This window comes from Hemitrygon akajei, chromosome 31, assembly GCF_048418815.1.
Source record: "Hemitrygon akajei chromosome 31, sHemAka1.3, whole genome shotgun sequence".
NCBI classification, from domain to species: domain Eukaryota; kingdom Metazoa; phylum Chordata; class Chondrichthyes; order Myliobatiformes; family Dasyatidae; genus Hemitrygon; species Hemitrygon akajei.
This window is the reverse complement of record NC_133154.1, coordinates 21,293,973-21,306,483: the sequence shown is the minus strand read 5'-3', so window position 1 is coordinate 21,306,483 and position 12,511 is coordinate 21,293,973. Positions and strand designations below refer to the sequence as shown.

At 45.6% G+C, this 12,511-nt stretch overlaps 1 protein-coding gene across 1 annotated transcript in view; it reads left to right on the top strand.

Moving 5' to 3' along the window:
- Positions 1 to 12,511, top strand: part of LOC140719004 (uncharacterized) — a 95,935-nt gene that overhangs the window by 29,719 nt on the left and 53,705 nt on the right. Inside the window, exons 7-8 of the mRNA XM_073033313.1 lie at positions 3,304 to 3,447; positions 12,050 to 12,213. Of these exons, the coding sequence (XP_072889414.1) occupies positions 3,304 to 3,447; positions 12,050 to 12,213 (308 nt within the window). The remainder of the gene's footprint in view (positions 1 to 3,303; positions 3,448 to 12,049; positions 12,214 to 12,511) is intronic.

Sequence of the window (12,511 nt, the reverse complement as noted above, 5' to 3'; positions counted from 1 at the left end):
TGCCCCCCTCTCTCTCCTGCCCCCCTCTCTCTCCTGCCCCCCTCTCTCTCCTGCCCCCCTCTCTCTCCTGCCCCCCTCTCTCTCCTGCCCCCCTCTCTCTCCTGCCCCCCTCTCTCTCCTGCCCCCCTCTCTCTCCTGCCCCCCTCTCTCTCCTGCCCCCCTCTCTCTCCTGCCCCCCTCTCTCTCCTGCCCCCCTCTCTCTCCTGCCCCCCTCTCTCTCCTGCCCCCCTCTCTCTCCTGCCCCCCTCTCTCTCCTGCCCCCCTCTCTCTCCTGCCCCCCTCTCTCTCCTGCCCCCCTCTCTCTCCTGCCCCCCTCTCTCTCCTGCCCCCCTCTCTCTCCTGCCCCCCTCTCTCTCCTGCCCCCCTCTCTCTCCTGCCCCCCTCTCTCTCCTGCCCCCCTCTCTCTCCTGCCCCCCTCTCTCTCCTGCCCCCCTCTCTCTCCTGCCCCCCTCTCTCTCCTGCCCCCCTCTCTCTCCTGCCCCCCCTCTCTCCTGCCCCCCTCTCTCTCCTGCCCCCCTCTCTCTCCTGCCCCCCTCTCTCTCCTGCCCCCCTCTCTCTCCTGCCCCCCTCTCTCTCCTGCCCCCCTCTCTCTCCTGCCCCCCTCTCTCTCCTGCCCCCCTCTCTCTCCTGCCCCCCTCTCTCTCCTGCCCCCCTCTCTCTCCTGCCCCCCTCTCTCTCCTGCCCCCCTCTCTCTCCTGCCCCCCTCTCTCTCCTGCCCCCCTCTCTCTCCTGCCCCCCTCTCTCTCCTGCCCCCCTCTCTCTCCTGCCCCCCTCTCTCTCCTGCCCCCCTCTCTCTCCTGCCCCCCTCTCTCTCCTGCCCCCCTCTCTCTCCTGCCCCCCTCTCTCTCCTGCCCCCCTCTCTCTCCTGCCCCCCTCTCTCTCCTGCCCCCCTCTCTCTCCTGCCCCCCTCTCTCTCCTGCCCCCCTCTCTCTCCTGCCCCCCTCTCTCTCCTGCCCCCCTCTCTCTCCTGCCCCCCTCTCTCTCCTGCCCCCCTCTCTCTCCTGCCCCCCTCTCTCTCCTGCCCCCCTCTCTCTCCTGCCCCCCTCTCTCTCCTGCCCCCCTCTCTCTCCTGCCCCCCTCTCTCTCCTGCCCCCCTCTCTCTCCTGCCCCCCTCTCTCTCCTGCCCCCCTCTCTCTCCTGCCCCCCTCTCTCTCCTGCCCCCCTCTCTCTCCTGCCCCCCTCTCTCTCCTGCCCCCCTCTCTCTCCTGCCCCCCTCTCTCTCCTGCCCCCTCTCTCTCCTGCCCCCTCTCTCTCCTGCCCCCTCTCTCTCCTGCCCCCCTCTCTCTCCTGCCCCCCTCTCTCTCCTGCCCCCCTCTCTCTCCTGCCCCCCTCTCTCTCCTGCCCCCCTCTCTCTCCTGCCCCCCTCTCTCTCCTGCCCCCCTCTCTCTCCTGCCCCCCTCTCTCTCCTGCCCCCCTCTCTCTCCTGCCCCCCTCTCTCTCCTGCCCCCCTCTCTCTCCTGCCCCCCTCTCTCTCCTGCCCCCCTCTCTCTCCTGCCCCCCTCTCTCTCCTGCCCCCTCTCTCTCCTGCCCCCTCTCTCTCCTGCCCCCCTCTCTCTCCTGCCCCCCTCTCTCTCCTGCCCCCCTCTCTCTCCTGCCCCCCTCTCTCTCCTGCCCCCCTCTCTCTCCTGCCCCCTCTCTCTCCTGCCCCCTCTCTCTCCTGCCCCCCTCTCTCTCCTGCCCCCCTCTCTCTCCTGCCCCCCTCTCTCTCCTGCCCCCCTCTCTCTCCTGCCCCCCTCTCTCTCCTGCCCCCTCTCTCTCCTGCCCCCCTCTCTCTCCTCCCCCCCTCTCTCTCCTCCCCCTCCCCCTCTCTCTCTCCTCCCCCCCTCTCTCTCCTCCCTCACCCTCCCCCTCCCTCCCCTTCCTCCCTCTCTCTCTCTTCCCCCTCTCTCTTCTCCCCCTCTCTCTCTTCCCCCTCTCTCTTCATATTTTTTTATACATACACACACACACACACACACACACACACATATATACACATACATACACACACAATATAGATATAGATATATGTATAGATTTTAGTAAGGCTTTTGATAAGGTCCTCCATGGTAGGGTCATTCAGTAAGTCTGGAGACATAGGTTCCAGGGAAACCTGGCTGTGTCGATTGTGTGGATTCAGAATTGGCTTGCCCATAGAAGACAGATTAGTTGTTTGGCGACTAGTGGTGTTCTTCAAGGGTCTGTTCTGGAACTCTGCTGTATGATTTTTATAAATTACTTGCATGAGGACGTGTAAGGGAGGGTTAGTAAGTTTGCAGATGATGGTGTTGTGGATAGTGTAGAAGGTTGTTAAGGGTCAGAGCAGTATATTGATAGTATAAAGTATGAAATGATTCACTTTGGAAGGTCGAATTTGAAGGTAAAATGCAGGGTTAATGACAGAATACTTAACAGTGTGGAGGATTAGAAAGATAACTTGGTCCGTGTCCACAGATCCTTCAGAGTTGCTGTGCAAGTTAATGGGGTAGTTAAGGAATGTGTGTATTGGTTTATCAGGGATAACTTAATCAGGGATTGAATTCAAGACCCATGAGGTAATGTTGCAGTTCTGTAAAATCCTGGTTAGATCATACTTGCAATATTGTGTTTAGTACTGGTATCTTCATTATAGTTCATATTTTATAGTGGACTCTCAGGTAAGATGCCAACTGGATTTAGGTTGACAGAAATGGCAGTGCCTAGAAGCGAAGTTCCTGGAAAATTAAACAGTGAGGCGTGATTGTCCAAAACTAGGAGACATAGGATTTGGGTGAGGGGGGAATATTTAAAAGAGACCTGAGGGAGAACTTTTCATGCAGAAGGTGGTGAGTATATGGAATAAACTGTTAAAGGAAGTGGTTAATACAGGTACAATTGTATAACTTGGATAGGTACATGGAAGGAAGGGGCTTTAAGGAAATGGACTGATTGGTCTGAAGGGCCTGTATTTGTTCTAGAGAATGATTGCTATGAAGACTGTTGGAGAGATCTCTTATGGTTGGCGATTTTTGCTATAAGTGAACAGATCTAGCCTTCCTAATTTTGTATTACAGTGGCTTACAATTTTCAAATCTGCATTTTGTAACTGTTAACATTGAACTGTATAGTACAGGAACAAGTCCTTCGACCCATGATATTGTGAAACTTGCTTCCTGTTCTGCATTACCATAATCTTTATATATGAGTCAGATTGCTTATTTTCTATTTTGTACAATATAAGAAAAACAATGCTTCGTAGCTGATTGGAGGTTTTGCTTATGCATTGGTTGATCAGTATCTTTCATCTAGGCTACAGCCATTAATTTTTTTTCTTTTTTTTTGCAGAAATCAGATGTTGCTTCAGATAATTTACCTACACCCTTGTGTGGCACATTACCACTTCATGACCCTGCAAGATTAATCAAAGACATGTATCAAAAATGTTCTCAACGGAACTTGGTAGATTTTCAGGGAATCACTGAACAACTGGTAAGAATTATATTGCCACTCCTATTCACTATATAATGACCTATAGATACTTTGTGTTGTAACAACATTGTTGTACAGAGGGATCTTGAGATCCAAGTCCATAGTTCCTAGAAGGTAGTCATGCAAGGATTATAAAGAAGGCATTTTGCATGCTTACCATCATTGGTAGGTGTGTTATATATAAGAGCAAGTCATGTTATAGTATACAAAACTTAGGTTAGGCTGCACTTGGACTATTATGTGCAATTCTGATTGCCTATTACAGGAAGAATGTAAAATCATTGAAAAGGATTCAGAACTGGTGCACCAGGATGCTGCCTGGTTTAGAGGTTATAAAGCTTTAAGAAGAGGTTGAACAAACTTGGGTTGTTTTCTCTAGACGCAGGGGTGTCAAACTCATTTTAGGTCACGGGCCGGATTGAGCAAAATGCAGCTTCATGCGGGCTGGATCAGTCGGACGCGTGCGAACGCAGCTTTCGTTGCCTCCATTTTTTCAGCCTGCTCTCATGTGTCTCAGTCTCTGCTATAACTACAAAGTGTTTCACTTTACAAATTCCGTTTCTTATGAAGAAGACTGCCGAATAAACACTAAAAACCCTGAAAACCTGGTACCTGAATAAACTCAGCATTAGCCATATCATACGCCATAGGCGCTTCGATTACTGGGGCCAGCTTTATTAATAATTAGATATTATCTCGCGGGCCAAAGATAATTCCACCGTGGGCTGGATTTGGCCCGCGGGCCTTGAGTTTGACATATATGCTCTAGAGTATTGAAAGCTGAGGGGCGATCTTATAGAAGTTTATAAAATTAAGGAAGTACATGGGTAGGGTAAACAATAGTTTTTTTCTCAGAGGGTAGAGATGTCAAGTACTAGAGGACATGCATATAAAACTAATGCAGGTTCAATTTTAGCAAAAGAAATTTGGATAGGTACATCGATTACGGTGGTCTAGAGGGCTATGATCCAGATGGTGGTTGATGGACCTAGGCAGATTAATAGCTCTGCAGTGATTAGATGGGCTGAAGGTCCTGTTCCTGTGCTGTAGTGTTCTATGTTCTAAACAAGAGAGGATTAAATTTAAAGGAGATAAATGTAGGGCAAGGATTTTACACAGAGAGTGGAGGATGCCAGAGTGGGCTGCCTGGTGTAGTGATGGAAGCAGATACAATAGCGGTGTTTAAGAGGCTGGTAGATACCTGAATGTGCAGAGATATGGGTCAGGTGCAGGCAGTTTAATTTGGCGCCATGTCCAGTGCAGATGTGGGCTGAAGGTCTGTTCCTGTGCTCTGCTGGTCTATGTTCTATCATTCCTGTAAAAGCTTTTCACTGTGATCGCATGGAATTTCAGATGAGGCAATGGTGCCTGCATGAACTACTAGAGAGATACTAGTATGTGTATCAGCGTAGGTGAGTGAGTCATCAACTTGTCATCAAGCTCTTTAGAAAAAAGCAGGAATTTTACTGCTACATTGCTTTTTAAATTATAATGTGTCTTCTGGAACTAGGAGGTTTGCAGTTTAAGATGCTAAACGGCCATCATAGACCTTGACTTAAAATAGAAACAAGAATCTAAATCTAATTTAAATAATTGGATTAAAAAGCTGGCATCTGCCATCTAAAACCAAAGTTAGGGCATATGAGCTCAGATATCCCTTTGGAAATTAATCCCCAGATGTTTGAAGAAAATGGTTCAGTTTAGTGTATGTAATACTTCCTTGTTTATCTGTGAAGTTGATCTTGGCTTGAAGAGAAGATAACCTGGAAACATTATTTAATGTCAAGTTTATTTCATTTTACTGTACATATATACAATAAAATGCAACAACATTACTCTGGATGACGGTGCACTCACAGCACATGAAAAAATATTAATAAATTAATAAAATATAATTCAAAATGCATGTAGGGCACAACACAGGTCAACAGTAAAGAGTGAACAGTACAGTAAATAGCAAACAGCTCAATGTCCTAGAGACAAGACCTTGGTGGTGGCAGGGTATTCATAATTTCACAGCCTGAAGGGAGAAGCTGGCTGTCCCAGCCTGATGCTCTTGTACCTCTTCCTGATGGTAGTGGGTCAAAAGAGATTGTGAGATGAGTGGTAGGGATCTTCAGCAATGACACAAATAGGGAGGAGGGAGGTTCTGGTGATATTCTCGGAGGTTTTTACTAACCTCTGTAGGTCTTGCAGTCCAGTGCCTCGCAGCTTCTGTACCACACAATAATGCAGCCAGACAGGACACTCTAGATAATGCTTATGTCGAAAGTTGCTGGAATGGGGTGGAGAACCTTGCACACCCCAATAACCTCTGAAAATGTAGATGTTGCTATGCCTTGTCTAATAAGGAGGGGTCCCTTATGTGCACACCAAGGAACTTCATGCTTTTCACTCACTCTGCAGTGGAGCCATTGAATCAGAATCAGGGTTATAATGTGTCGTGAAATTTGTTAATTTAACAGCATCAGTTCAATGCAATACAAAATATAGAAGAAGAAAAAGAATAAAAATAAATAAGTATATCAATTACAATGTATGTGTATTGAATATGTACATTAAAAATCATGCAAAAACAGAAATAATATATGTTAAAAAGGTGAGGTAGTGTTCAAGGGTTCAATGTCCATTTAGGAATTGGATGGCAGAGGGGAAGAAGCTGTACCTGAATCACTGGTGTGTGCCTCAGGCTTCTGTAACTCCTACCTGTTAGTAACATTCAGAAAAGGGCATGCCTTGGGTACTGGAAGTCCTTAATAATGGAAGCTGCCTTTCTGAGACACTGCTCCTTGAAGATGTCCTGGGTACTTTGTAGGCTAGTGCTCAAGATGGAGCCAACGAAATTTATGACCCTCTGCAGCTTCTTTCAGGTCCTATGTAGTAGCCCCTCCCCCCCATACCAGACAGTGATGCAGTCTGTCAGAATGCTCTCCACAGTACATCTGTAGAAGTTTTTGTTGAAATACCAAATCTCTTCAAATTCTTAATGAAGTATAGTCACTGTCTTGCCTTCATTATAGCTGCATTGATATGTTGGGACCAGGTTAGGTCCTCAGAGATCTTGACGCCCAAGAACTTGAAACTGCTCAGTCTCTCCACTTCTGATTCCTCCATGAGGATTGGTATGTGTTTCTTCATCTTACCCTTCATGAAGTCCACAATCAGCTCTTTCATCTTACTGATGTTGAGTGTAAAGTTGTTGCTGTACACCACTCCACTAGGTGGTATATCTCACTCCTGTATGCCCTCTCCTCTCCATCTGAGATTGTACCAACAATGGTTGTATCATTAGCAAATTTATAGATGGTGTTTGAGCTATGGGCTAGCCACACAATCATGGGTATAGGGAGAGTAGAGCAGTGGGCTAAGCACACATTCCTGAGGTGCACCAGTGTTGATTGTCAGCAAAGAGGTGTTATCACCAATCTATGCATATCGTGGTTTTCCAGTTAGGAAGTCAAGGATCCAATTGCAGAGGGAGGTGCAGAGGCCCAGGTTCTATAACTTATCAATCAGGATTGTGAGAATGATGGTGTTAAATGCTGAGCTATAGTCGATGAACAGCATTCTGACATAGGTGGTTGCATTGTCTAAGTGTCTAAGGCTGTGTGAAGAGCCATTGAGACCATGTCTGCTGTTGACTTATTGTGGAGATGGGCGAAGTGCAGTGGGTTCAAGTCCTTGCTGAGGCAGGAGTTCAATCTAGCCACGACTAACCTCTCAAAGCATTTCATCACTGTAGATGTGAGTGCTACTGGGCTATAGTCATTAAAGCAACTCAGACTATTTATCTTGGGCACTGGTATAATTATTGAAGCAAGTGGGAACTTACGCCCATTGTAGTGAGAGGTTGAAAATGTCCTTGAATACTCCTGCCAGTGGTTGGCACAAATTTTCAGAGCCTTACCAGGTACTCGGTTGGGTCCTTCCATCTTGTGCGGGTTCACCCTATTTATAGACTGCCTAACATCAGTCTCTGATTCAGAGATCACAGGGTCACCAGGTGTAGCAGGGATCTTCACAGCTGCAGTTGTATTCTCCCTTTCAAAGTGGGCATAGAAGGCATTGAGTTCATCTGGTACTGAAGCATTTCTCCCATTCATGCTATTGGGTTCACTTTGTAGGAAGTAATGTCAGAGTTGTTGTGCATAAGACCTCATTCAAAATTGTCTCTTTGCCCTTGAGATAACCCTCTGCAAGTCATACCTGGTTTTCTGGTACAGACTTGGGTCACCAGACTTGAACGCTACAAATCTCGCCATCAACTGTACCTCCTGGTTCATCCACGGCTTTTGGTTTAGGAATGTACAATAAGTCAACCACACAGGTTTTAATGAAGTCAGTAACAACAGCAGCATACTCATCCAGATTCAGAGATGAATCCCTGAGTACGGTCCAGACTACCGATTCAAAGCAGTCCTGCAAGTGCTCCTGTGCTTCCCTTGTCAGTACCCTTCTTGGTTCTCACTACTGGTGCTGCAGTCTTCAGTCTCTGTTTATACTCAGGGAGTAGAAATACAGGCCAGGTGATCAGACTTCCCAAAGTGAGAGCATGGAATATCATGGCAAGCATTGTTGATAGTGGTGTAACAATGGTCCAGTGTGTTGTTTCCTCTGGTATTGCAAGTGATCTGTTGATGGTAATTGTTTAGTGGTGTTTTTCTGACTGACCTGGTTAAAATCCCCCAAAACAATGGTGAAGATGTTAGGGTGCGCTGTTTTATGCATGTTGATCTCATTGCTTAGATCATCTAAAGCCTGATTGACATTTGCCCAAGGTGGAATGTATACCACTACCAAAATAATCACAGTAATATCCCGTGGTAGATAAAATGGATGGCACTAAAATGTGGGATATTCCAGGTTTGATGTGCAGAATTGGTACAGCACTGATATCTTCGTGCATTGGAGTGTGTTTGAGATGCACCTTTCTGAAGTCTAAAATCAGCTCTTTTGTCTTGTCTACGTTGAGACTCAGGTTGTTGTTCTCACACCATTTGATAAGCCTCTCTACCTCTGTTTTTGTATGCCAACTCATCGTTGTTGATGCGGCCAACACTGTTGTATTATCAGTGAACTTCGTAATGTGGTTTGAGCTGGATTTGGCAGTACAGTTGTGGTCAGCAGCATGAACAACAGCTGGCTGAGCAAACAGCCCTGCGGTGGTGGTGGGTGGTGGGGGGCGAGGTGAACACCAGTGCTCAGCATGATGGAGCTTGAGATGCTGCTGACAAATTGGACTGACTGGGATCTTTCCATCAAAATCCAGTACAGAGTGGAATGTTGAGTCCCAACAAGGACAGTTTACCCACCACCTCTGGTGGATAGTTGTGTTAAACACAGAGCTGAAGTGGACGAATAACATCCTGGCATATGAGGCATTGTTTTCTAGGTCGGACAGGTGGAGTGGAGGGCCAAGGCTATGGCAACATCAGTAGACTTCCATTGTGCCTACTGCTCAAACTAAGGATTTAATGTAGTGGGAAGTTGGAATTTTATACAATCCGTTACTAGCCGCTCAAAACACTTAATGATTGTTGAAGTCATTGGCACTGGACTATAATTGTTTAAGCCAGTTACCATCACTGTCTTGAGCACTGGAATGCTGGTGGCTGCCTTGAAGCCTGGAGGAACATAGGATTGTTTCAAAGAGATATTAAAGATATCCATTAATACCTCTGTTGACTGGGCCATACAATCCCTCAGCGCCTGACTAGATATGTTGTCTGGCCTACAGCTTTGTGTTGGTTTACTCTGGTTAGCATCCTCTTCACCTCGGCTACAGCCAGAGAGCATGCCTGTTCCTCAGAGAGAGAGTGGGCTTTCCTTGAGGTTACATCATTCATTGCATAGAAAGCATTCAGCCTGAAGAAAGTGAAATGTCGCTGTCATTGCCGTGCAGGTGGACTTGTAATCTGTTATGGTTTTCCACGTGCACCATGTGTCCATGGTGTCACAAAGGTGTTAGTGGAAGAAGAGTGTCCTATCCAGCAACTTAAATAAATTTTCCCAAGATTTCTTCAAAGAACCAGTTATGGTCTCAGCATCAGGGTAAGCTGAGACTGATACTTTATCATATGTTTACAAATTCCTATTCCTCAGCTTTAATATATTCGAGCTCATTTAGAAAAGCTCGAAGCATACAAGGTTTGGTTAGTTGGTTTCAGTGTGATAGTAATCTAGGCTGGTGAGTTTCATGAAAAGATTATAAGACACAGGAGTAGAATTTGGCCATTCGGCCCATTGAGTGTACTCCCTACATTTGATCATGGCTGATTTATTTTCCATCTCCACTCCAGTCTCTAGCTTTCTACTCATAACTTTTGACACCCTTACTAATTATCTATCAACCAACTGGGCCTTCATGGCTGACTGGCAATGAATTCCACAGGTTCACTACTGGCTGGCTAAAGAAATCCCTCTTATTCTCTGTTCTGAAGGGACACCCTTCTATTCTGAAGTTGTGGTCCCTAGTCCTACACCCTCCCACTATTAGCAACATCCTTTACCAACCCACTGTATCTAGGCCTTTTAATATTTGCTAGACTTCAGTAAAAACTCTGACTCTTCTAAACTCCAGCAAGTACAGACTCAGTGCCATCAAATGCTCTTCTTACTTTCATTCTTATGACAGTTCTTACAGACCTCCTTTGCATGCCAACACATGCTGCTTATTCCTAAAGAAAAGTGTCTGCATGAGTGTCAATTAGTTAATAATAATATTAAGCACTCTCTAGCGCCTTCATCGCCTGAGATGTGAGGGCAATTGGTCTGTAGTCATTAAGTTCAGATGGAGTCGCATTCTTGGGTACAGGAACCAAGCAGCAAGTATAACACTGGTATCTTTTCCTGACTCAGACTCAGATTGAAAAGATGCTGCAAAATGCCAGGCAGCTGGCTTGCACAGGCCTTCAGTACCCTGGGGCTGATAGAGTCAGGTTCAGCAGGTCCAGCAGCCTTGTCTTGATGTAGTCTCTACAGCTGTCTTTTAACCTGACCTGCAGTCACAATCAGGCGGATACTCCATAGTTGGGGTGGGGGTGGGGTTTGAAACACAAGCACTCACGGGAGGGGATGGGGGAGAGGTGGAGGGAGAAAGCTTTGGGGACAGGGAGGATATGTGGTCTGGGAAAGTAGGAGAGGGACAGCAGGAGGTTCCATGCTGAAGCTGTTGAAAAATAAGTTAAATTCATTGGCCCTATGCAGGCAGCCCTCGATCTTCCTTTCCTTAACCTTGAAGCCAGTGATTTGCTTCATGCCTGACCACACAACCCTTGTGCTATTCTGCTGGAGCTTGTAGACCAGCTTCCTCTTGTAGGATTTTTTGCACTCCCTCAACTCTACCCTCAGTTCACTCTGTACTCACCTCGTACTTGACTATCTCCAGACCTGAAGCTTGATAATAAATGAAATAGATTTTAAGAAGTGTAGGGGTGCTTCTGGTTGCCTCTTATCTCAGTGTAAGAAGAAATTTTCTGTTTTTTCTGATGTTGTCTCCAGATCTGTGTACTAATTGTATTAATATACTGGGCCAACAAATGTAACCAGATACAGCCAGTTGATGTAAACAATAAGGCAAACTGTTTGTCATGTAAAGAGCAAAAATGGAATATCTTTTGCTGATCATCAGCTGCATCACAAAAAGACTTTTCATTGTTGATACTACACTCTAGCTGGGAAATTCATCAACAAGTTGCACTTCTGACGGCCAGGATGGCTTTAATGATATGAATCATTTGCCTACTTAACATTATGGGGCATTTCCCCATTCCATTTTCCAGCTTCAGTGGTGTATGATGCATGTACTAAAACATGAGTGCTTTGAAATTCATACAAACATAGATTTTGGTTACTTCAAAAAATCTTAATGAAGTTTGTGTCATCATTCAGAATGTCTAAGGCATTGTAGAATTGAGAAAACACTAGTTTTGAGCACAAAAGCTGAAGAGTCTCAAACTGAGACATTAACTATCCATTTCACTTTATAAATACTGTCTAGCCACTGAGTTCATCCAATATCTTGTCTGTTACACAAAATTTAAGTTGCATTAATTTGATTGAAAATGAGTGTCAGTAAGTTCCCTTTAAAATAATGAACAAATTCATTAATATTTGTATAGACCTCTTACTGCCTCCACAACCCACCAACTTTTATTAGTTCACAAATGAAAAAATCTGCAGATGCTGGAAATCCAAGCAACACCCACAAAATGCTGGAGGAACTTAGCACTCCAGGCAACATCTATTGAAAAAACTACAGTTGATGTTTCGGGCCGAAACCCTGTCAAAAGCTATCAGCCCGAAAGGTCGATTACTTTCGAGCATAGATACTTTCATCCATAGATGCTGCCTGGCCTGCTGAGTTCCTCCAGCATTTTGAGTGTGTTGCTCAACTTTTATTGTTATTATTTTAGAGCTAGCTTATTTCATGCCAAGAACAAACAATGGGCATGGAGTATGATCAATCCACATCATTCAATATGGCACATAATGATGATTATTTTATTGTGTTGGTCTTTAAAGTTGTTCAGGTTTAATGACTGACTTATTTTTGTCTTATAGTCTGTGGTTGTTTGCTGATTTACTTCTCTTTTACTTTTAGCTTATGCAGCAAGATATTGAAGAGGAAACTAAAGAACTTCTACAGAAAATAAGTTGCCTGTTTTATACTAAAATAATCTGGGACATGTACAATGGGAATCTGGCTCCACAATTGACAGCTGTCATGCAACGACACCAATCAATGGAGATGGATTCATATACCAGGTATCTTCATGTGGCACAAATAAGAGTCATAACCAATTGGATATTATTCTCAATTTGCTAATCAGATCCCTACTTTAGTTTGAAAATGTTTTATTTGTTTTTTTTAAAGTATGAGTCTTATCAGAGTCTCAGATTGTGGGGGTGCGGTGTGGAACTTTTATTCTGTTTTTATATAGAGAAGCAGCACAGTAACACCCCTTTCTGCCCAAACAAGCCTGCACTGTTCGTTTACACCCATGAGACCAATTAGCCTTCTAACCCGCATGTATTTGGGATGAAACCAGAGCACTTAGAGGAA